Source organism: Aristolochia californica, unplaced genomic scaffold, assembly GCF_029961685.1.
Source record: "Aristolochia californica isolate CCGP_79_NKW_82.1479 unplaced genomic scaffold, dmAriCali1.0.hap1 SCAF_13, whole genome shotgun sequence".
Classification (NCBI taxonomy): Eukaryota; Viridiplantae; Streptophyta; class Magnoliopsida; order Piperales; family Aristolochiaceae; genus Aristolochia; species Aristolochia californica.
Window position 1 is genome coordinate 27435421 of NW_027181804.1, and position 26331 is coordinate 27461751.

General features: G+C 38.3%; 2 protein-coding genes across 3 annotated transcripts in view; both read right to left on the minus strand.

Moving 5' to 3' along the window:
• Positions 1 to 16215: 16215 nt before the first annotated feature.
• On the minus strand, positions 16216 to 18057 carry LOC137948879 (protein PSK SIMULATOR 1-like). Its single transcript, XM_068795081.1, has one exon. It carries the CDS (start codon positions 17900 to 17902, stop codon positions 16502 to 16504), a length of 1401 nt encoding a protein of 466 aa, XP_068651182.1. The 5' UTR covers positions 17903 to 18057; the 3' UTR covers positions 16216 to 16501.
• Positions 18058 to 23038: 4981 nt separating this feature from the next.
• Positions 23039 to 26331, minus strand: part of LOC137948129 (cleavage and polyadenylation specificity factor subunit 1) — a 41371-nt gene continuing 38078 nt past the window's right edge. For both annotated transcript variants that reach the window (XM_068794089.1, XM_068794088.1), the window contains 8 exons: positions 26196 to 26261; positions 26019 to 26096; positions 25701 to 25931; positions 25440 to 25571; positions 25154 to 25330; positions 24800 to 24985; positions 23848 to 24236; positions 23039 to 23680 (listed from right to left, as the gene is read on the minus strand). In XM_068794089.1, the coding sequence (XP_068650190.1) occupies positions 23566 to 23680; positions 23848 to 24236; positions 24800 to 24985; positions 25154 to 25330; positions 25440 to 25571; positions 25701 to 25931; positions 26019 to 26096; positions 26196 to 26261 (1374 nt within the window). In that variant the 3' untranslated portion in view covers positions 23039 to 23565. The remainder of the gene's footprint in view (positions 23681 to 23847; positions 24237 to 24799; positions 24986 to 25153; positions 25331 to 25439; positions 25572 to 25700; positions 25932 to 26018; positions 26097 to 26195; positions 26262 to 26331) is intronic.

Consider the following 26331-nt stretch of genomic DNA (forward strand, 5'->3'; position numbering starts at 1 on the left):
GTTACACAAGTCCAAGTCGTAGATTTAGAGGTGGAAGAACCTCATAGAAAAACAACGATGGAAGGTAGAGGAAATGAAGGTAGCCTAAGTTGTGAGGCTATGGAAAATATTTCTAAAGAAATTAACAAAGGAAGAAACCAAAAAGGGAATGGATCCAAGGAAAGAATTCTAACTCAAGAGGAATGTTGTAGAGAGTTACCTCAATTTATTTCCCCATGGTAGTTGACTCATCTGCCTATCAGGGGATGATCTAGATTAAAAGACAATTGTAGGTTAGTCTTTGTCTATGGTCTATCATTGTATGATATTGTAGTCATCCCTTACTCTCATGACGAGACTCGTTTTGGGATGTAATAAATGTTGTGCTTGAATTAGATTTTGAAATATAATACTGATTCTGTATGATTGGATACCTTCATGATTTGAATTTTTCCAGTGTGATTATGTTTATAAATTGATATGTGTGAGTGTCTAATATTAGGACAAGGTCCATTAACATAAAAAAAAGGCAAAAATAATGAATAAAGAATGAGTAACCCAGTTATCTACCTACCAAAAAGAATGAAATGCTACCTACTAAAGAATTATGGGTACAACTCAAGAAAGTCTCCTAAGAAAAATACAAGTACAACTATACAAAAAAATTACACATTTTGTTATGCCTACTATTTTTTGCCTAAAGGAGGCTCTCCTAGTTGGTACTAATAGCTGACAATACTCAGTCTGTCCCCCGATCATCTAAAAATGTATCAAGACATGTGTAAGAAAGCTTAGTAAGTTCTATTTCTAACCACAAATAAAACTACAAAACCATATGGAGAGTCCAAAACTATATATATGTAGAGAGAGAGAGAGAGAGAGAGAGAGAGAGATTGATTATGGTACATAATCAAATCCAAAACTTATGCATGTTTAACTCAAAAATCTTGTATATCTCAAACTACCAGGAAACCCTACACATGTATATTTATGCATGCACACTCGACAAATACGATAAAATACTATCTAATAATAATAATAATAATATTGCTTTAACTTGGAAACTTGTAAAGATATTTGGCATATACATGGATCTAATTCAATTTCAATTCTTTAGTCATACAAATTTGCATACTAGTAAATCTTGGTACGGATATCTCTTGTATATAACACCGTCTTAAGATATATCCTTGTTGAATACGTGAACACGGTCCTTGCCCCTCAACACTGGTGAAAAACAACAATTTCAAATTTCATATAATTTCATTTATTCATATAGACACACCCTTACTCACTTGTCAAGTAAGGTCCTTATTTTTCATGTAGTAGTTGTTCTACTCATAGTCATATAGCTTTATTGGTTTCCTGACAAGATCTTTATTTCTCGTGTACTCATTGTTCTACTCACACACACATATCCTTATTGGTTTCCAAATTAGGTCTTTATTTCTCATATAGTAGTTGTTCTGCTCACACACACATACCCTTATTGATTTCCCAATAAGGTCCTTATTCCTAGGGTAGTAGTTGTTCTACTCACACACACATGCCCTTATTGGTCTTCCAATAAAGTCCTTATTCTTCATGACAAATGACGCATAGCACTTTCTAGAGTTGGACTTATTAAGTCCATAAATATAATACTAGCTAGTCTATATCCCTCAATTAACGTCCAAAAAGAGGTCATGATTCCTCACTTGGCATCCAAATGAAGTCCACATCTTCTTGTCAGTATTCTGACAAAGTCCATATAATCTTCCTCTGGACAGCCAAGTGAAGTTTAAGACTCCCCACAACTGAGGAGACCTAATTATTTTTCCTCTCGTGGTCACCCATTTAAGGTATAGAATGGGGCACAATATTTTTTCTCTCCTGGTCATCCAGTTGAGGCCCACATTTTCTATTGCAGTTGGGGAATAATTATTTTATAAGCATATGCATAACCCCATATGTCAAGAGTCTAAATCTTGTGATTGGTTTTCAAAAGAATTTCACAATTCTACACTCTTTAACTAAGGTCATTTATGACCATCCACTCATTTCTATTGTAAGACTCTTAGTCGAAGTTTTGAATGTTTTATCCACTATTATTGCTTATAAAATCACTCCTTGACTCATAACAGTAATTCAATATGACTACCTCAACATTTCTTGTTATTCAAGAAGACATACAGACTAACTTGTTAGGAGTCTAATCCTAACTTCCTAGAACTTGCATTCATCGTGACTTTTGCCAAGATTTCTCAACAAAGGAAAAACCTCTGGAATGTTGTCAACCCCTTTGTATAACGTTGAAAGGAAACTAAGGAGCAAAATTCAATTGGGATGTAAGTTGACTTCTTAGGCTCTCCACATTAATACAAGGCAAATTAGTAGAATATTGTAACTGCATACTCTTAATATTTGGGACATAATCATATATAGTCACCTCACGAGTTAAAAGTTCACCATGCCCATTCCCATTTCTCTCTTTTAAAATAAATTTGTAGACATCAATAATAACCAACCGGATACTAGATTTGTTGTTTGTGAACAAATTATAATTTTACACAACTGAACAATCAACTCTCAAATATCCTTACATATGAATGAAGAAGGTAGCTAATAGAAAGGGAGGAACATATGGAGGAGTGGTTGTGGGAGCCTTAGTAATCGAGAGCTTGAAATTTTGGGATAAAAATCAACTTAAATAAACAAGTTCTAAATGTTAAAAAATTGAACCATTGAGCTTTAAAAGAGATATTTTGTTTTTTTGTAAAACTCGTTAAAATCTAATCACATAAATAGGTCACATATTTTTGAGACCTATTTTGGCCGAATAAAAGCTTGGAACCTCTTTGATAGATGCCATATTCTGACATGAGAAATAAGTTAATTATAATAGAATAACCTTTATAATTGTGTTATAGGTGGTTATTTATCGATTTTCAAATGAAATGAGCATTTATTGAATTTGGTATTAATCACTGTCGATATTGCATATTTTTCTCTCCTGAATTATATTTCATTGTTTTTAAGGTTTATTTCTTCCTGAAATGCTTTTTATAGATTCAATTATGGAATTCAGGAGAATTTGGGTGGAGAAGAAGATATTTACCAAAATGCCCTTAGTGAAATGGAGGTAATTTTTAGGGCAAATTGTTTTAAAATAAGGAAAATCGTATTTAAACCAAAAGGGGAGCGTCGAACGAAGGGGGGAAGCGTGAAGAGAAAACAGAAACGGAGACCAAAACAGAGGACTTTGACCGGAAACAGGGGAGCACCCGAGAGGAGTTCCCCACCGTCGTTCGTCGGGCCAATACCTTTCGCCGCGCCACCGTTGTCCACCGCCGTCCAACAACCGAGAACAAACCCGAGGAGAGCTCGAGAGAGTCTCCGTCGAGGTGAGTTTGACAGTCGTCGCTCGCCAGGCCGAGAAGTGATCCGAGAGGGCTTCTCCAGTGCCACTTCCGCTTTCCGACCATCCTCCGGCGTCGGTTACGTATTTCTGACCATTCCCAGAGCGACTCCGACTCCGATCGAGACTCGAGAGAGCCGGTTAGAGAACTTCATCTCTGTTTCGTTCTTCGCCGGACGTTACCTCCGTCCGTCGGCTTCCAACCTTCGTCGCCGGCGTCGTCTTCACTTCTGGCCACTCACTCTTGTTACCCGAAGCCATTAATTTTGGGAAATTGCAGCACCCGTGAGAACGAGTTGCTGCCCGAGCGAGAGGAAGAAGAAGGGGAGTAATTCGTCATTATTGAATTTAATTTTTTATATAGTTTGAACTTAAGTTTTGAATGTTAATTGAATCTGATTTGATAATTAATGTTTATTTAAGATTTATTTTTTGGATATTTGATTAAATTAGCTAATTAGGGTAGGACTATAATTAAGGTTGGATTTTGGTATTTTAATCTGATTTCTGTCTTTCACTCTATGCGCCCGAGAGGGTCTAGACGCAAGGATTGAGAAATCGGATCCGTGGTTACGTGGCGCTCGAGAGAGGCACGAATCACTGTAAAATCTAGAGTTGACGTTTCCTGTTGTGCAAGTAGTTAACCAGATGATTGCTTGATAATTTAGGATATAATTAGTGTTTAGTTAATATTAATTCATCATATTTGGTTAGGCTAGTTGACTGAAGAATACACAAAATTCAATCCTCCCTGTGGATATGACCCTCGCTTCCCGCTAAATTACATGAACGATTCGTACACTTGCAAGGTATTAAAGCCGATGTAACTAAATTTTACATCAAGTTTTTGGCGTCGTTGCCGGGGAGGCACGTATTAAGTGTATTTCTTTGTTCTCCATGGTCTTAGGTTAGATTTATTTTTATTTTATTTATTTTATTTTTTGCTTTCATAATTTTAGTTTGGTGATTTTTTATGGAATTATTTTTATTTCTTCTAGTTAGTTCATATTTTTAGTAGTGAGTTTGTTAGCTTAATTGATAGTTCATTTTGTTTCTTTTTTGTGTTTTTATGCACGGGCGCCGCTCCCTAGGTGGACCATTAGCTCCCTTTGTTGAAGAGGTAGAACATATTTGTAGGAAAACACCCGAAGTCAAGTTAGGAGTTACCATGGCCAATCAGGGTGAGCCATTACAGTTACATGCAGCAGGTGACCGTAGAGCCCTGAGGGATTATTCTATCCCATCCCACTTCACATCACCTTCTTGCATTATATTGCCACCCACTACTGCCGCGAGTTATGAGTTGAAACCGGGTGTGATCCAACTCCTCCCTACATTCTATGGGTTGGAGAAGGAGGACCCATATTACCACATCAAGGAATTCTTAGATATTTGTGCAACTTTCAAATTCCAGAATTTCTCAGATGACTCTATCCGGTTAAGACTTTTTCCATTTTCACTTAAGGATAAGGCCAAGTCTTGGCTTAATTCCTTAGAGGTGGGCAGCATTACTTCATGGGACACATTAGTCACAAAATTTTTGTCCAAGTACTTTCCCATTTAGAGAACTACAGGCCTCAGGAGAGAAATCTCCAACTTTATGCAGCAAGAGGGATTTGATCCGTAGGTGTCCGCATCATGGGTTTGAGAAATGACATTTAGTGCAATACTTTTATCAAGGTCTTACACCCCCGGTTAGATCCATAGTAGATGCAACGAGTGGTGGGAGTTTGATGGGTAAGAGTGCTAGTGAGGCGTGGGACTTCTTTGAAACGTTGCGTGATCAATCTCAGCAATGGGGTTCGTCATTTAATGTCAATAGGAGATCCCATGAAGCCAAAAGAGGGGTCTCTACGAGGTTAGTGAAACACCTATGCTCATGGCCAAGATTGAGGGGTTGATTAGAAAAATTGATGCCCTTATGGTGTCCAAGAGTTCACCTGCTCCTAACCCATCTACTGACTGTGCCATATGCTCTAGTTCCCCTCATCCCACACAAATGTGTCTATCTAGTTCATCCTACCCAGAGCTCATTGAAGACTTGAATGCAGTCCAAAATTTTTATAGACCAAACCGGAACGATCCTTTTTAAGAAACATATAATCCGGGTTGGGCTAGGCACCCAAATTTCTCATGGTCCAAGGGCCCACAGGTTGGGGGTCCTCCAGGGTTTACTCAACCCCAAGCTCTGCACCCACACTTCACTCAACAGCCATTGATTCCACAAAAACCTTCACTTGAGGATACACTTCAATTATTCATGCAGAATACACAATCCTCCATTGCTAAACTTGAAATGCAAGTGAGTCAGTTGGCCAACCACATGAGTGAACAAGCACAAAATAGACTCCCGAGTCAAACCATTTCTAACCCCAAAAGCACACATGAGAGTGGGTTGAGTTCCAAACCCCACCATGAGCAAGCCAAAGCCATAACCACCCTTAGGAGTGGTCGTGAGTTGAACAATGGGGTAGGGATCACTAAGTCTAAGGAGTCAAAAGATGACAATGGGGACACATCATTGAGTGAAGAACCTCCAAGTTCTCCACCAACAGCCAAGCAGATCCCTAACCACGTCCCACTAGCTCCTTATCCGCAGAGGTTATCGGGCCCAACTAGGAAAGGAGATAGCATGTATGAAACGTTGGAACTGTTTAGTAAGGTTCACATTAACATTTCACTTCTTGATGCTATTAGGCAAGTCCCTGCCTATGCCCGATTTTTGAAAGACCTTTGTACACAGAAGAGAAAACAACATGTTAACAAAAAGGTCTTTCTTACTAAGAATGTAAGCTCAATTCTGAAGCACAACACTCCTCCTAAAGTTAAAGATCCTAGATGTCCCACAATTTCATGTGTCATTGGTGAACATACCATCCAGAGAGTTCTTCTTGACTTAGGAGCAAGTGTGAATTTGCTTCCTTTCTTTGTATACTAGCAATTAGGTTTGGGGGAATTGAAGCCTACCCCCATCACACTTCAACTAGCTTACTGTTCTGTCAAGATACCACGAGGAATAGTTGAAGATGTTTTGATAAAAGTGGATAAATTTCTGTTCCCGGTTGATTTTATTGTTCTTGATACAGAACCAGTAGTCAATGTGACCAACCAAATTCCTGTCATCCTAGGACATCCCTTCTTAGCCACATCTAATGCTATCATTCATTGTAAAAGTGGTGAATTGGAGTTGTCTTTTGGAAATTTTAAGGTCTCATTGAATGTATTTAATGTCGGGCACCACCCACTTGAGTCTGATGATCTGAGTCCTGCATTTAAGATAGAAACTGTTATGCTTGATGACGAATCCACTCTTGAATCTTTTGAGTCTTGCATAACATCTTTAGACATGGACTATTTTGATGAGGAAACATATTTTCGAGAGGTTAATTCTTTACTCAATTCTATACCTCTGTTGGAGGAAGCTTACGAGGTTATCACAGCTGAACATCCACAGGATCCTTCTCTTGACTTGGACAAACCTCTTGAAACTTCCAAGCTAGATGTTAAGCCACTTCCTCCCACGTTGAAGTATGCGTTCTTGGGACCCATGAACTCATTACCAGTCATTATTTCCTCTGATTTGAGTACTGAGCAGGAAGAACAATTGACTGAAGTTTTACAAGCACACAGAGAGGCATTGGGGTGGACTCTTGATGCCTTAAAAGGGATTAGCCCCTCCATATGCATGCATCGTATTCATTTGGAGGAGGGGACTAAAGCCTCACGTGAGATGCACCGTAGGTTAAATCCCCATATGCTAGAGGTTGTGAGAGAAGAAGTCATCAGGTTGCTTGTGACAGGAATCATTTACCCTATTTTCGATAGCACTTGGGTGAGTCCAATTCAAGTTGTCCCTAAGAAAGGGGGGATAACTATAATGAAAAATGAGAGTGGTGAATTGATTCCCACAAGAACTACCACCAAGTGGCGTGTCTGCATTGACTATAGAAAACTTAATTCCGCCACTAGGAAGGATCACTTCCCACTACCTTTCATTGATCAGGTACTAGAGCAATTGGTCGGCCACAATTTTTATTGCTTCTTAGATGGATACTCCGGCTACAATCAAATTCCCATTGCTCCAGAAGACCAGGAAAAGACTACATTCACGTGTCTGTTTGGCACCTATGCTTACAGACTCATGCTTTTTGGTTTATGCAATGCGCCCGCCACTTTCCAACGGTGCATGATGAGTATCTTTTCTGACATGATTGGTGAATTTTTAGAGGTCTTTATGGATGACTTTTCTGTGTTTGGCTCTAGTTTTGATACATGTCTGCACAATCTTTCACTCCTATTGTCCCGTTGCATTAAGTCCAATTTAGTCTTGAATTGGGAGAAATGCCACTTCATGGTGAAAGAAGGAATTGTTTTAGGACATGTAGTGTCTGAGCGGGGTGTAGAAGTGGACAAAGCCAAGGTTGACCTAATAACCAATCTGCCACCACCCACTTATGTGAAGGGGGTGCATTCTTTCCTTGGCCATGCTGGGTTCTATAGGCGTTTCATTAAAGACTTTAGCAAAATTTCTCGTCCTTTGATGAATTTACTTGCTCAAGATGTTGCTTTTGCCTTTGATGATGCCTGTATTCATGCTTTTGAGACACTGAAGAAATGTTTGTCCACTGCACCCATTGTCCAACCCCCTATTTGGTCTTTGCCTTTTGAGTTGATGTGTGATGCCTCTGACTATGCATTGGGGGCTGTTTTGGGGCAAAAGACAGATAAAATGCCCTGTGTCATTCAATATGTTAGCCGCACTCTTCATGATGCTCAATTGAATTACACTACCACTGAGAAGGAGTTGCTAGCTGTTGTGTTTGCCTTGAACAAATTCAGATCATATCTGTTAGGGTCAAAGGTTATAGTATTCACTGATCATTCTGCATTGAAGTACTTATTATCCATCAAGGACACTAAACCTCGCTTGATTAGATGAATCTTGCAATTGCAAGAATTTGACCTTGAGATTCGAGATAAGAAGGTTGTGAGAATGTTTTTGTTGATCATCTATCTAGGATCTGTGTAGTACCTCAGGAAGGATTCCTTCCTTTAAATGATTCCTTCCCTGATGAACAAGTTCTCCAAGTATCCCAGTTGCCTTGGTTTGCTGACATAGTCAACTATCTTGTAACTCATAAGATTCCAGATTATTGGAGTAAACAAGATAGGTTGAAATTCTTTTCCAAGTCAAACATTTTTTTTGGGATGACCCTTATTTGTTCAAGGTGTATTCTGACCAAGTCATTAGGCGTTGTGTACATGAGCAAGACTTTGCCAACATTCTTGAATTTTGTCATTCCCACGCATGTGGTGGACATTTTGGTGCTAGAAAGACAGCAGCTAAAGTCTTGCAATGTGGTTTCTATTGGCCTTCATTATTTAGAGATGCCCATGAGTTTTGTCAGGTGTGTGATAAATGCCAACGAACTGGTTGTTTGTCTAGGAAGAAAATGATGCCTCTTAACCCCATTCTTATTGTTGAATTGCTTGATGTGTGGGGTATTGACTTCATGGGTCCTTTTCCTGTCTCGTTCGACTATCAATACATTCTTGTAGTTGTTGAATATGTCTCTAAATGGATTGAATCTATATCATGTAAGACAAACGATCACAAAGTGGTGGTAAAGTTTTTAAAAGAAAATATCTTTAATCGGTTTGGTACCCCGAGAGCGATCATCAGTGATAGGGGATCTCATTTTTGTAATAGAGCATTTGAGACCTTATTGAAGAAATATTTCATCACTCATCGGGTGTCCACTCCGTACCACCCGCAAACTTGTGGTCAAGTGGAAATCTCTAATAGGGAGATCAAATGGATTTTGGAGAAGTCGGTTTGCTTTGATAGGAAAGATTGGTCCACTCGATTGGACGATGCCTTATGGGCCTATCAAACCGCTTATAAGACTCCGATTGGGATGTCTCCATTTCGCCTAGTGTTCGGTAAAGCATGTCATCTACCTGTTGAGCTTGAGCATAGAGCTTATTGGGCCATTAAGGCTTTAAATTTTGATTTAACTCTAGCGGGTGAGGAGAGAAAGTTGCAATTGAATGAGTTGGAGGAGATACGTCATGATGCTTATGAGAATGCCAAACTGTATAAGAAGCGAACAAAGCTTTTACATGATAAATCTATTTTTCGCAAGTCTTTTACTGTTGGGCAGAATGTTTTACTTTATAACTCACGATTGCATTTGTTTCCAGGGAAGCTAAGATCCAGGTGGTCCGGTCCATTTGAAGTTACACAGGTGTTTCCTCATGGCGCTATTGAGATCTGCAATCATGGAGACGGGTCGATCTTCAAAGTTAACGGTCAGAGGCTCAAACCGTAGCTTGAGAATGTCCCCACACCGGAGGAGGTGATGGTGATTTTCTTGGAGGAACCTGTCATTTCATCTTGAATGTGTCAGAGTCTTGCTTATGACTATAAACTTAGCACATTGTAGGCAATCCCCACGTTTCTATCCCTTTGTACATTACAGTTTTATTTTTATTTTATTTTATTTTTGGTTTATTCATACTCTCTTGTCGGCTGAGAGCATAAATGGTTCCGGTAGTCGATGACCAGACTTTTGGTCCCTAGTTTGAGAGGTCTGTACTCAAACAACCGTTTTGGGATTGACCAGTTCGATCTTGAAGTATTGAATGAAAACCTTATGGTGAGTAACTTAAGGACTTGTGTTCAGCACTTGATTCCTGCTGCCTTTAGTGGCCAGTCACATGGAGATTTCTTCAAAGTGTGATGTGGGATAGCGGTTTCATCTACAGATGATTACCTACAAGTACGGCTGATACGAGTAAACCTTCTTCGAGGGAGACTATGTATCATTCCTAGGGGTCTTTATTATTCTTTTTTTGTGTAGTCGTTATAGTGTTTTAACTTTTCCCCATTGAGGACAATGTCAGGTTTAGGTTTGGGGGGGGGGGGGGGGGGGGAGGCAAACGACTCTTTTATGCCTTAGCAATAATTTTCTTTTGATTTCTGTTCGTGGTTTTCAAACTACTCCTCTTAGTATGTGGTTAACATTTGCTCAAATGTGTTTCAAAATTTTTGTGGAAATTTGTGTAGAATATGCCTATTAGAAATCTGATATCATTTGTTGTGATTCATGAGAATTCAGTGGGATAACTTACTATTGCATTAGACTTGGAACTTAGTTGCAAAAAGAGAACATGTAAATCTAGTGTTGATCTATGTTAGTCTGAATAGTCTTGTATGCCTGTTTGAACTCATTCTTTTTTTTTATACCTCAGTGAAATTCATTGTTGTAACGTATGAATGCAAATGGAAATGTTCTTGCTTTCAAAAGACAGATAACTTCAGAAACAGCCTGGGCAAACCCAGGGACATGCACCGGAACAGTCGGTTACTTAAAAATAAGTGCATGTGCAGTGAAGACAAATACAAAATGGTGGTAATACCAAAAGTATTCAGTGAAGAAAAAAATTTACGCTGGTAATAGCAAAAGTGCGCTGGTAATAACGTAAAATGGTTTTAAATCTGGAAGCAATGAGTTTCCTTAACTTTGATGATGAATTGTAATTTGAAAGAAGTTGCAGGTCAAGATTGAAATTGGTATATTTCTTTTGTGAGATTGTCAGACAACAGGCTTACTCTACTATTTTCTCTTAATTGTGATGTGACCAGGATTTTATTGTTATTTGTTGCCTCTTTGTTCTGTTGAAGTAATAGCTTATGGGTCACATTGGTTCAGGTGGAGTAACAATGAGTGTATTTGGATTGATAATAGGCTATATTTTACACAGGTTTTAAAATTTCGTAAGATCTCATATGATTTTCATATATTTTACGATACTAAGTGTTAGTCATATGCTAATGAGGAGTAAATTTTCTTTTTTATATTATTGATTTAGATGAATTTTGTGGGTAAATTCCATGCAAACCCTCACAAGACATAACTCGTCCACTACTGCAAAGTAAGGGTTTAACGGCTTGTTGCATGCGCTAAATGCAATCGTGCTCCCTACGAAAGTGGCATTTTGTTTTCCTAGGCTTAATTTTGGTTCGATTGTTGTTTTGCTAGGGATTAGCAAAGATTTAGGTTTGGAGGTGTGATAGATGTCATATTCTGACATGAGAACTAAGTTAATTATAATAGAATAACCTTTATAATTGTGTTATAGGTGGTTATTTATCGGTTTTCAAATGAAATGAGCATTTATTGAATTTGGTATTAATCACTGTTGATATTGCATATTTTTTTCTCCTGAATTATATTTCATTGTTTTTAAGGTTTATTTCTTCCTGAAATGCTTTTTATAGATTCAATTATGGAATTTCAGGAGAATTTGGGTGGAGAAGAAGATATTTACCAAAATGCCCTTAGTGAAATGGAGGTAATTTTTAGGGCAAATTGTTTTAAAATAAGGAAAATCGTATTTAAAGCAAAAGGGGAGCGTCGAACGAAGGGGGGAAGCGTGAAGAGAAAACAGAAATGGAGACCAAAACAGAGGACTTTGACCGAAAACAGGGGAGGACCCGAGAGGAGTTCCCCACCGTCGTTCGTCGGGCCAATACCTTTTGCCACGCCACCGTTGTCCACCGCCGTCCACCACCGTCTAGCAACCGAGAACAAACCCGAGGAGAGCTCGAGAGAGTCTCCGTCGAGGTGAGTTCGACAGTCGTTGCTCGCCAGGCCGAGAAGTGATCCGAGAGGGCTTCTCCGGTGCCACTTCCGCTTTCCGACCATCCTCCGACGTCGGTTACGTATTTTTGACCATTCCCGGAGTGACTCCGACTCCGACCGAGACTCGAGAGAGCCGGTTAGAGAACTTCATCTCTGTTTCATTCTTTGCCGGACGTTACCTCCGTCCGTCGGCTTCCAACCTTCGTCGCCGGTGTCGTCTTCACTTCTGGCCACTCACTCTTGTTACCCGAAGCCATTAATTTCGGGAAATTGCAGCACCCGTGAGAACGAGTTGCTGCCCGAGCGAGAGGAAGAAGAAGGGGAGTAATTCGTCATCATTGAATTTAATTTTTTATATAGTTTGAACTTAGGTTTTTAATGTTAATTGAATCTGATTTGATAATTAATGTTTATTTAAGATTTGTTTTCTGGATATTTGATTAAATTAGCTAATTATGGTAGGATTATAATTGAGGTTGGATTTTGGTATTTTAATCTGATTTCTGTCTTTCACTCTATGCGCCCGAGAGGGTCTAGACGCAAGGATTGAGAAATCGGATCCGTGGTTACGTGGCGCTCGAGAGAGGCACGAATCACCGTAAAATCCAGAGTTGACGTTTCCTATTGTGCAAGTAGTTAACCAGATGATTGCTTGATAATTTAGGATATAATTAGTGTTTAGTTAATATTAATTCATCATATTTGGTTAGGCTAGTTGACTGAAGAATACACAAAATTCAGTCCTCCATGTGGATATGACCCTCTCTTCCCGCTAAATTATATGAACGATTCGTACGCTTGCGAGTTATTAAAGCCGATGTAACTAAATTTTACATCACTCTTCACATAACGATTTTGGGTTGCATTGTTCTAATGCATGAGGGGTCATTGACCTTCCTACTTCTTTAGTCATTCACCCATTTTGAACTTGCCATTTAGATGTTTAAATTTTGATTAAACATTCTCCATTAGATGCCTCTTTTCTTTTCTTGAGTCCATTCAGACGGATAGTCAAACAGTTTGTCATAATACCTTTTCTTTCTAGTGGGTGTTTAGCTTCTTTGGCCTAACCCTTAGGACTCTTTATTGAATGGATACTTCCACTGGTTTTTCTCTCTCATGTTTGTTTGAATGATCTTTGTTCGGTTAAACGGTCTTCGTGGCTATGCCTTTTCTTCTTCTATCTCTTCTTGCCTTTTGTTGCTTGGTTGTTTGTACGTCTAATCAAACAGTCTCTAATAGAGATCTTCCTCTCTATTCATGGTTAAAATAGCTAGCTTCTTGCCTTGCTTGGTGTGTTGAGTATTCACTTGGGCCATTTGGATGATGCCTCAAATGGTTGCTTCCAAAAAACTTTCTTTCTCTTGTCCAATCAAATGGGTATTGCTAATCCATCCGGATAATGTGCTTTTTGGCTAGAGCTATATATCTCCTTTTTCAATGAATTGTTCAGACATTCTTTGGCCAATCAAATAATTATGCTAATAATTTTTTTGAGACTTTTTTTGCTATCAAAACATACTTAATGCACATCGTTCGTAGCCTAAGTGTTAAAATTTATTATTAGTGACATTTTGTAAAAATATTGTTAAAAAATTGAGTTTAATCGTATTATAAAATATATTGTGTTATTATTTAAATATAAATATAAAATAATAAACCCTTTTAATATGTAAAATAATGGGACACTACTTTTTATGTAAAAAGATTATTTTTAAACTAAAAGTAAAAAGTCATTTTTCATACTTAAGCTCAAAAGTAGTGTTGGCATAGCTTGTTTAAAAATATATTTTAATTATTTGAAGACAAACATGCCCTTATTTATACATGGATTTTTAATTTTTAATTTTCTTTTAAGCAATAGTTAAAATACATTATATTATAAAATAAAATTTAAAATATCAATAAAATTAAAAATTCACAAAATTACATTTTAAACATTATATTTCACAAATTTTCAAAAAATAGAATATAAATAATTAAAATTTATAGTTCCTTTTAAGCCTGAGTTAATCTACATTTTATACACATTAAAGTTAAATTGCTAGTTTATTAAAATCAAAATTTAAGTTTCATAACCTACATCTACAACTCTTTAAAAACAACACTTGTTGATAGTTTAAAAATATCACCCTCTACAATTCCTCCTTGTATTCATCAAAGTATCATCACTACCCCAAATCTTACTCCTCTCTCTGTCCTCACAAACATGAGATATCTGAAGTCTGTCACCACTATGCACAACTTATCACACCCAATACAAAACAAGAGGGAGAGAGAGAGAGAGAGAGAGACAGATCCTATTTTCTAACTCATAGGTGTGTAAATTAGCTTGCCTACAAAGGTGAGCAACAAAATTGGTTGCTTAGATTAGATTTGCTAGTATATGTACTAGCAATGGAGCTAGTCCCCTCCAATAATAAGAAAAGAGATGAATCAAACCCATTTAAATAGAGAAAGAAGACTATTTCATACTCTCCATGTAATTGAAGGGAACAAGACTAATCCTAATACTAACAAAGTTGACTAGAGAACAAGAAGTACCTAGCCATTTTGCCATTAAGATTCTAGACCTTAAATGACCATTTTTTAAAGAGACAAACATAGAGCAAAGTGCAAACAAAAAGAGAATTTAAATTGAACAGTCTTAAATGTGATGAGAATTTTTCAACATAAATTTTATAATTGGCCAAAAACTTTAGCCCACCAGTCCAATTTGTAGGTTATGGTCGAGTAAAAGTACCCCGAATCTAGGCCCAAAGAGTCTTATCTTAAAGGGCCGGTTTACCTGTTGAGCCAACAATTACAGGTCTCCATATAAAATAAATAAATAAATAAATAAATAAATCAAAGTCTATATCGTGTTGATCTTTATGATTTCTCTTTACCATCATTACCTTAATCACTATCATCAAATAATTAATAATTTAGTCTGGAAAGAAAGGAAGAGAGAGACTGTTGTTAGAAAAGAAAATGAAAATCAACATCACCAATGTTGGAGTATTATAATATGACTTAAAAAAAGAATGATTAATCTAGTAAAAAAGCCAAGTTTTGGCAATATCTATAGTTTTCAAAAATAAAACTATTCATAAAAGATTAGTATCTTTCTCTTAATTTAAACATTAGATTACTAGACTCAACACCGACCACAAACCAACTTGAGATGGGTTTACTTACGATAAAACCTATCCCCGCCCTATGGGATAGGTTTTTAGGACCCACTCCCACATTAAGTGAGGCGGGTTGGGTGAGTTCTACGTCAAAACTCGCCTTGTTATCATCCTTAACTCCGAGTCTTTCTATATAAACTGCTCTTATTTAAGTTAGTTTATCTTCCATTTCTATAAAAATTTCTCCAGTTTCTAGTTGTTTCACAATTTTGCGATTGATTCTACTAACTACTTGTCCATAATTCTAAGTAAAATCTAATTATAAGTTTACATCACATTATTTTATTTATTCAGTATTTTAGCTATTCTATTAGAAAATTTGTCACCCTTTTATTTACTTTATTACCCTTTAGGTAAGGAGATAAATAAAAAATAAAAAAAATTCAAATACCCATCAAACATAAAATATCATTTACAATCATATAAACCTATAAACTATTATATAAGTTAAATTAATGAGTTCTTAGTTGAATATCTTAAAGGATTATATTATTTACTCTAAATAATAGATATGATATAATCACCACATTATCCTTAATATAAAAATCACAACCTCATCTATTTGTTTGAAGCAATTATTTGTAAAACTATCTAGGGTTCAATTTTTCGATACCGATAGAGAGCAAGTGTACTCTAATGGCCTACCAAAATCAACCTCAAGGACAAACGAGTTGGGTTCTAGGGTCACATGCTTTGTTATTATAGTTTTTCGACTCATAAAGTCGACTCGTGACTCGGAGAGTCGACAAAAAGAAGTTGAGTGGTAAGGAGAGACTCGACTCAGTGAGTTAGTAAAACCTGGTTGACATGGGAAAGTAGAAATTCCGAATTTCCGAATAGTTACAGTAACGAGTCAACAACTGAGACGTTGATCGCTGTCAAACTCTGCGTCTACGTCCGGGAACATCCTCCACAGAAGAAATGCTTTAATCCGGTAGCGGACGAGAGAAACCAGACATTCAAAATCAAATCAAGCCAAATCAAGATGGGAAATGAGTAGTTCTCAGCGGCATGAATCTCCATCAAAAGCTTCCTTCATTAATGGGTGTTATGTTATTTACAGATCAATTTTCCCTCCCGAGGTTTACAGATTGCAGGGGCCAGAAGCAAAACGAATCCTCTACTTTTACGATCTCCATTGAAGAAGATCCCACCTCCTTCCTTCTCCCTCTCGCTTCCCAACTCGGAAAACATTTCATGGAAAATACAGCAACAATAACGAAAAGGAGAAAATTAACGAACAAAAAATTCTTAACCGTGAGAACTACTCTCGAGTCTCACCGGAAACCTCCCTGTCTTTGTGGTCAACTCTGTGAGTTCGGTGACCCGTAAAACTCCGTGCAGGCGATCAAAGCCTTGGCGTTCATCTCTCTCTCGAATCTCCATATGTAGTTGAGGCCGACGAGCAGCTCTGTAATGGCGGCCTCCGCTTTGGCCTGGTTAGCGAAGAAGAGCGTCTGGAGCAAGAGGACGTTGGTGCTCCTGCGGACCACGCTCTGCTGCTCGAAGCTCCGGTCGCTCTGCCACTTGATCATGTTGTGCGCCAACGGCGCCAGCCAATCCAAAATACACGCCAGCGCTTCTCGCCACTCCGCTGCCAGCACCGGATTGGTTGCGCACGGCCCCACTCCTCGCAGCCGCGCCCCCAGCGACGCCCGGAGGCTCGCCGGTAGCATCCCGTACAAGTCGTCCCGCGCGTCCATGCCGACAAGGTGCGGCGACCGGATCATCTTCTCGATCACGATGATTAAGTTGGCGTAATGCTGCGCCAGCGCTGCCAATCCCAGAGTCGTCGGCGGCGGCTTTAGGAGCTTCGTGTTGGAATTGAAGAAGCCTTCAGCGAGGTCCGGTTGGTCGGGATTTTTGGTGATCAACGGCCAGGAGACGAACTTGGACGAGGGCGTGGAGTTTTCGGACGGATAGACGGTGGCGGAGAGGCTACGTGGGAGAGTGACGGGGTTGTCGTGGCCGCGTCCGATCCCGAAAACTAGTTTAAGTCTAGCAAGGACGGTAAAGACTGATCTCGCGAGTAACAACACCACCGGGTCGAAGCTTCGGTTCCAAAGAGAATTCTCTTTGAGCCGCTTCACCTCCTGCCGCTGCCAAAACAGCTTCTGCTGCAGATCGGAGATTTTCTTGACACGGATCGAAGATTCCAACTCCGTGGAGCTCAGAAGTTTCCTCAGGCTCTGCTCCGTGTCGGCCAACACGTCAATCACCTTGTGTAAACGGGCAGCGGCCGCAACGTAGCGGTTCATCTTCTTCACCACCTTGGAGTCCATATCGCTGCGACTAAGAACCCAGCACTGCGCGTCTTTACCCAAGTCTGCAAACTCCTCAAAAAAACGGTCAAAGGACCAAAGCGCCGAATCCTCGCACCTCTTACCGATCCGGCCGACTGAGGTGGCGACGTGGCGGAGAGATTCTGAGATTTCTGCGCAGGCAAGGGCAAGAAGGAAAGCCTCATCGTTGGAGACGATCTTCCGAACGCCCTCAACCGCTATCGCCTCGTGTCGAATCCACAGGACGCTCTTGTCAGAAAGTGCTTGCCAGAGCTGCAGCAGCTTGGACATGAGGCCAGCGATCTCGAACACCAACACCCCAACATTCCCTTTCTTACCCTCCCTCACCGCCGTCGTCTTGACCGTCTCGATGCCGTTGGAAATCACCGTTTTCACTTTCAGAAGCCAGGACTCCAGCGCCATGGACAGCGAGGAAGCAGAAAGAGATAAGCGCGGCAATAATATCTCCTACTTCTCCGGGTAGATTCTAGGGTTTATAATTTCGGATTCTGAATATCATGGAGAGGCGGAGGAGAGCTAGAAATAATTGAAGAGAGGAGATTCCGGATGAGAAAAGAGAGAAATTTGCAGAGAAAAGGCTAAGAGAAGAAGACGAGACGCTAAAACGCAAAACAGAAACCTTTCCTAAATAAATTGTCGTCAGGGCCCACCACAGTGAGCCCCACTCATTCAACGGTAGAGATGATAGATAAGGAAATATCTGGAAACGCTCTGCGTCTGCCATGTGTATGGTCAGGATTAGTCAAACTGAGGAAAAACTTCTTCGTAAGCATCATTCAGAAATTTCAGTTGAAAATACAGGGAAATCCCACTTACAGAGATCGAGTGGAGACGAAGAGCAACTTCCACTGCAGAATCCTCCTCTGTATACGGAAAAATTCTGACTGTAAGAGTACAGGAACAGAAATGGAGTAGATTCCCGGAGGCTGCTTTTGACTTGTCGGAAGATTGACGGCAACGGATTATTAGGGTTTTGATGCTATCGATGTGAATAGAACAGTAATGAATCGGATTTTATATATTATATGAACTTGATCGGGAACATGATGCTTGCTGGAAGCACGCCTACAGTTCGGAAAAGCCCTTGCTGTGCGAAGCCAGAACTGGGAAAACTTGGCAACGGGTTTGAGCAGTTGATGGGTATTTCTGTGCAGTAGTTTCAAGACATGGAGAATCACGCAGCTCATGCATGAACCTGTGTTCATTCGTAAGATTTAAGAATCGCTCAGAAACCGCGAATTCGTCTTCTACGTATCTCTATCTTCTTCGAGAACGGCAGAACATTATGACAGGCACCATGGCTTTGACTCAATTTAACTCCATTAATTTACCTCCTAATTTGGCCATGAATCAGAGTCACGAGAGGGTGGAGTGATGAGAAGGGGGACCGAATGGAATTGAATCGATTCTAAAAATCTGTAAATGTTTGACCGACCCACCAACTGGAACGGAAAAACGAGCCGGAAAGTGGTCAAATCTCTCAAAAATACAATCATTCAGTTCATGTGCCATGTGTCATCTAGATTCTGGATACTTCTCCTTCCACTACAGGAAGAACAGTGAAGCCAAATGAGATATGTGAAGCAGGAAGATCGTTATCTGCTCGGAAAACCTTCCCACTGATCCATCTCCCTCGAACCCAACTTGCGTGAGTAAATCAAATCCTCAAAGGGAGCTTCCTTCAATCCAAACATGAGAAGAGAAAGAAAGAACAAAAAAAAAGTCTCGAGGACATGAGTGACGAGTGTGCCACATTGACGACAGGCTCCGACCCATTAATCAATGGGTGGTTCACTTTCCGAAGGGCCTCGAATCGATTACCCACCGGAACACCGTGGGTCCGGGATGTCTTGACCGCCGTAGAACCCACAAGCTTGAAATCGATCCGGCGGGACTGAACTGGCGGGTGAAGTCCGAAAAGGGAGATTGCCTTTCAATGTCAAAGGCGGTGCAAAACCAATAAAATATGGAAATTCACAAAGGAGAGCCCATTGAGGCACTCAAGCTCGATGTGGACTTAAAATTGCATTACTTGGATCCCACTAGCTTCAGCAACAGTGGTTTTTTTGTGGGTTTATGAAGAATGATGACGGAAAAATGGGAGTGGGAGGGGGGAGGCGTGGGAGCCGGCACACGCAGCACTGGATGCTTCGTTTCATCTTTGCAGAGGAAGAAAGATGTCCGCCTTTATGCGAACAAGATCAGACTGCAGAGAAGAGATGGTCCCAGGAACACTGCCGGAGTCGAACCGTAGAGTTGATCGTTGATGCTTCAGTTTGCCCAAATCATCATTCCGTCCACGGCGAGGGGGAAAGCGGTATCATTTCTGTTCGCTCGCATGCATGCACACATTCACGTGTAACTACTTCTGTGCTATATACCTGGATTAATTGCCGAGCCTGTTAGTGCCCCCATTGAAAATGATTTTGGTTCGATATATATTTCCAAAAAAACCTTCAACCCTAAGTGTTCTTCATCGAAAGCTAAAAATGTTTTTTCTATGATATATATTTCCAAGAAACCTTCGATATAAAATCTTATTAGTACCTTACTAGGTTTTTTACGCAACCTTTATATCTTTATTGACCAAATTTAATTTTCATAAACTCCTTCGATCGATCGACTCCATTAAGAACGATTTAACATATAATAAAAAATGTAGGTCATGGAAGACTTTGCTCTTAAAAGAAAAAATGTGATGTTGCAGCTGTCTTATTAATTTTATAGGACTCTAATCGACTCTTTCCATTTGTGGTTTGACTTAGAAACTAGATCACTTCTAATTTGGTGAAGATGCAACTAGGAATCATGAACTATAGGAGTTGAAAGTCACTACTTTGAATAAAATGGTAAATAAAAACTCCATTTGAATTCGCAACATAAGTCGTTCCAATCCATTTGTAGATATAATTCGTGTCGGGGTATTGCACCCACTCATGGTCAGGCATAATTGTTGACCTCAAGATTTCCACTTAGTTAATTCTTACTATAATAAACACTTAGAAAACTAATTGTGAAATTTGATTGAAGAACAAATCTAAAGTTTTAACAAATGCATCTTTCAGACAAGCCTATGACCACTCGAACACACTATGTAAGAGAATAGGATGTGAATTCAAGTCGAACTGCTAATTGTTCGACTAAACATGAGAGAGAAAATCTTTGTTTGGATCCGAGGCCAATGAAGGCTAGAAGACAAAAGAAGAAAATAATACACAAGTAGAAGAACTATTCGATTAGACACACACCATCCAAGTGGATAGGGTAGAGGAAGCTCTGTATTTGAGTTTGTTCCCCTGCATATTCAAATGACTAGCCAACAAAGGCAAGATGAGAAACTAGAGGAAATAAGTTCTACCGAGAAGACCATTTCCCAAACGGACTCCACTTGAATCGATCAGAGAGAAAAAGTTCTATTAGGAATCATCCAATCATTTGTTTGGAACGCAAATAAAAGATAGTTCACTTGGACCACAAGCATTCGAAAGGTTTGACCTAGAAATGTTGTGGGTGAGATTCAAAGCTATGGTTTAGCCACTATTAAGTGACCTATCATTGTGATTAATAGCTTAAATAGATAACATCATATTTTTTCATGTTTTAATATTTGATTTGGCCAACTTAAAGGGCACAAAAACTTTTCAGAAAAATAGAGATACAAACCCACTTGCGGAAGGTCCTTATCATTTCTTAAAATTCCAATGAAGATTTGAGACAGAAAGGTTAAGGAGGTTGGCATAAGAGATAAGAAGTGAAGTAAAAGAAGAGAGGGAGATAGAGAGAAAGGGCTAGGGCATGATTTTGAGAGGGCAAAGAGAGGTAAGAAAGATTTTGAAAAAAAACTTTGGCAATATTTTTTTCTTCAGCCAATAACCCTATTTATAGCATTATTTGGAAAACTCTTTAATCAACTACGATTACATAACTCAATGAGAGATTGTACGAAATTGAAAGGATTACATCAATCTAAGAGAGATCGTTAGAATTGAAAGATTACTTCTTCCCACACAGGAGTAAGAGGGAAGAACGGGCTCTACCCCTTTTTCTTCTCTCCAAATGACGATGCAAGGGATGAGGAAGGTCTTGCTTCCTTTTTTTCTTCTCTATTTTTATTTCAAAGACTCGAGAAAATGACAAAGAATGTTGATTCCTTCGTGTTGACCAGTGTGCATGACAAGGGTGACTCTACTCTCCCTCTTCAAACCTCTACGTATAGAATGACAGTTGACAAGGTCAGTGGTAAGATTACAATAGGGGTTTGGCGAGCCTGTTAGGGCTATCTACATTTTCATATTATTAAATTAAAATTAACAATTATCCTTTAAAATAAGTTTATAATATAAAATAAGTATTTATATGTTTATTAAATTATTATATTGTATATTTTAAAATTATTATGTAATATGTAATAATATATAATATTTTATTACTCTCACATATTTCTAAAATCGTGATTATTATATATTAGTTTATATCTTATAATATGCTAAAAATTATTTTTAATTCTAATAACTAATGTAAGTATTTTTTTAAGTTTAATTCTAAAGTAGAATTTCAATAAAATTAATTTAATATATATAAAACTTACCTCAGAGAAATTATATATTATTTTTATATTATTTTTATAATATAAAATATTAAAATTTTATATATTTTATTTTAGTATGAGAAGAGTATGAGGGAGAGAGGTAAGGACATAGGTTTTGAAACTGGGTGGTATTTCACAAAGGCCAAAACTCAACCCAATATGATTCAAATGAAGACCCTTAAAATCTGATAAAATAATGATGATTCTTTTATTCCAAGTAAGTTTATTTAGTAAAATAATAATGATGATTTTTCATTATTTTCTGAAAAATTATACTAATAAATACAAATTTTATTAGATTTTTAATCAATTTTTCTATTAACACACTAATAAGATTTTAAATTAAATATTTCAAAAGCCTTATAATCCACAAGTACATTTCTAGCTTTTCTAAGAATACCCATGGCCTCAATTTTGAAATAACATCTATGATACTAACAAGGTTACATCAAGGTTGAATTTGAGACTAATTCTCGCAAAGATTGTCAATTTAGAACCCTACTAAAAGAAAAGAAAAAAAATTTAATCATTATTATTCGTAAAAAATAGTTAGTAAAAATGAGATAATGATCAAATTCTCCTTTTTTTTTAAATAATAATAGTCGAATTCTCATTTTCTTCTTCTTTTCCATAGGTTCCAAATAGACCCTTAATGCTTCAAGACAATTTCACAGCATAACTAAAAACAGTAAAGATGGCCAAACTGTTAGGAAACAATGCTTACCGGACTAAAAACAGTAAAGATGGCCAAACTGTTAGGAAACAATGCTTACCAGGTGTCTGAAATAATGTCTGGTAAATGCATTAAATCTCCTGATACAGAGGTCAGACAGAAATTCAAATAACACAAGTTAGAACTCGACAAGTAGTCTGGTTGTTCTGAAATACGAGTTCTTGGATGCATATTACAGCACAACACTGAGAAAAATAGTAAAATAACCAGTGTAGTGTATAGCAAGGCTTGTAAAACGGTTATCATGATGCTTCTTTTGATAATATAGTACAAAATTTGACCTACTGCCTCTCTACGTTTCAATAAGTTTTACATCAGCAACAACAACAAAAATAAAAAATAAAACAAAGGAAGAAAATGATACAATCAGTCATTAGCCATTTGAAACTTGTAACTCTGACAACGATGGGAACTTGAATGGCTGAAGCCAGAGCCTACCATGGATGATGGACTCTCTTTGAAAGTAATGCAGATGAAAGATGCTTTTAGGTTGAAGAAATCACAATGCAGGACTTCAACAGTGAGACCCTCACCATGTCCTTCAATGAAGACTTAACAGAGTTTCCGAGTAGAAAGATCCTGTGTACACCACCAGGAAGCTTACACAGTAGAAATAATTAATGATATCGAAACCAAGGGGATAAAATCAAGTGATATATAGCTGCCCTGCTCAGATTGAAGAATCAATATAAGCAGCAGAAGCTGAGTTGGGCATCCAAGGCTCTGAAAGGATCATCACAATTTTCACAAGAAAGCTATGCCAAGGGAGAGGTCATTCAAGTTGGTCATGACCTGAGCACGTGTTGTCCCAATTTGATGAGCAATCTCCAACTGTTCCTCCCAAGGTAGAAGTTCATAACTGTATAAAGCATAGATGGTACATCAAAATCCAATGAAATTCCATCCACCTCAGAGTCTTCAAGAATGACATGCTTTACATAACACATGATGTTGAAGAGATATCATGCCATTCCCTAGAAATATTAATAGATGAGGAATAACAGTTAAATGGAGAACGGTACTTACTGGAAGAGCAGCTCACAGTCAACAATATTGTCAGGGCCTGGGCGGTGGGCTTTCCCATTAGATCGGAACTGTCGAAAAGCTCTGGGATTAAGGCCACACACATGGGGAGCAGCATCTACCAGTTTCTTTTGCAGGGACTGAAGCCTGCGAAACGTGATCTCTTCAAGGGGTGCAATGCATCCAAGGCTTCCATCCAGAGTCCCAAACAGAAGTGCAAAGCGATTGGTTTTTTCTGAGCCAGGGGCAGCTGTACCAGCTCTATCAAAGGATGTAGGGAGCATCTGCAACCTCAAGAACCTTGTAATATGTGCCCCTGCATGAAACTCTGCTCTAGATAAGAGCTTCTGACCTTTCCAACTCTCCATATTCTTTGGTGCATAATAGAAGATCTGTTTGATGGAACAGGTATCAAGTTTAATATTGTTTTAAACATCGTATTTTTGGATTTGAAAACCCAACAGCCAGTAAACAACTGCGGGTATGAGCTCACTTTGATGTCATCTGACAAATATATCTGATTGCCCAAGCCAAAAGAATTCATTGACAAACTCCATAGAGAAACCAGGTAATTCATTTTCAAATGAATCAGCTTACTTGATTGGTTATGTGTCAACATGTCATGGGCAATCTCAACTCGTTGGAAATTTATATGGTACTTTTCATTACCCAAATCCATTCCAGACTTTAAAGACAATCAGTCCTTTTTGCAGAAAGAAGAACAGGACATTGTAACCAAGAGGCAAAAATGTTGAAGAAACTACTCTCGCAATTAAGACAACAAAGTGCAAAAGAACAGCAAATTAAAATAAACAAGAGAGAGAGTACATCCTGAATATGCTTTTTTTTTCTCAATGTAATTTCTCCTCGTGATGTCTTTTTCAGCTCCAAGGGAAGTTTCTCATAATGAAAACTTTTTCATTGTTATAAAAAAAAAATGTAGAAGAGAACAAACCTGAATATTCTTTTGGTCGTCAGAGACAACAAGACTCAAAGTACTTCCATCAATTAAGAATTCTGTAGCATAACAATCAAGTGACCCAAAATCTTTGGCCAGCAAGCTCAATTGCGAGCCTTGCTCTTTCCAATTGAGAAAATAAATGCTTTTGTGAATATCGCCAAGAAGGATAAAATTCTTAACCTGCAATATATTTCAAATACATGGTGGGCTTAAAAGATCAATGTTATGAAAGAAACTTACAGTCATTAAGTAATAAGGAGTTTAGAATCTGATAAACACCCCTAAAATAAAATCGACAAAGTTAACAGGAGTAAATTTTCCCAAGCAAACAAATATGTATATACATACTATGTTTAAGCTCACAACATGCAATGGAGGAGCATCATAAAACGCTACGCCATTCAACTCAGTACCAGTCCACTTGTGTAATATAATCTTTGGGCCAGAAGCTACCAGCAAATGACCTTGAAGAGAGGCCAAAGCAGAGATAGCCCCTTTTAACTCCTTTGAGTAAATTTCAGTAACCTGTAAACCGAGCAACAAAAAAAACCACATGAAAAGAAAAAGGTAAGTGTTCTCTACAAGTTTATACATTGGTTTTATTTAATTGTTGAATTTATGGTTCAGCTTTTACCAAATTCTGAGAATTATCAACGTTTTTCGTGAAGGAAAATAACAGGACACGTCCTCGAGCAGCTACATCCTCTCCTTGGACATATGCTGTCCCAATAGCCAAAAGTGTTTCATTTTCCTCAGTGATGGTATTCTGTGAGTTACAATACAGTAAGAATTTTCAAATTATTGCTGACAGAATGTCATTTAACATTGGGCCTCATATTAAAGGCTAATAAGTGAACAAAGATTATTTTTCATTTGAGTTATGTCAAAGGCTTACAAACAGTGTAACCATGCGGACAGTGAGAGCATTCTCAGATGTTTGCATTGGAATTGTAGCCCTTGTTACCCATGGCCCACCAGATTTTTCAGGTTCTAAAATTCGGACTTCAAATTCATCCACAGTGTAAGTCCTATGCAGATCATCTGAACCAGTATTATCATGTTCAAAGGGATGGCTAACTTCTTGATCAACCAGCGATTGAAGAACTTGGTTTAGTGGCTTCACAGCCTGTGAAGAACAAAACACTATCAAAAAAGGGAAAAGAAATCATGATAGTGTAAGCCCAGTTTTAAAGCAAGATATGGTATAACTCACTGGAACAGATACTATAAGTGGATAAAGATTCTTCTCAGCATAGTAAGTAACTTGATGTGGAGTTGCCTTCAAAGGAATCTGATCATGATGGAGAAATTTAAAATCTATAAAGAGATAATCACTTAACAATCTGAATGAACACAACGCACAATAAAGAGCAAAATCATATTAAAGCACCTTTTGGACTGGCCAATAGTTGTCATAGCTTGCAACAGTTGGTAATTGACAAATTTTCAAGAATCCCTAAGAAAAAGATTAATCATGCAATATTTAGTATCCACAACAAAAAAATGTAAGAAATATATCCACGCAA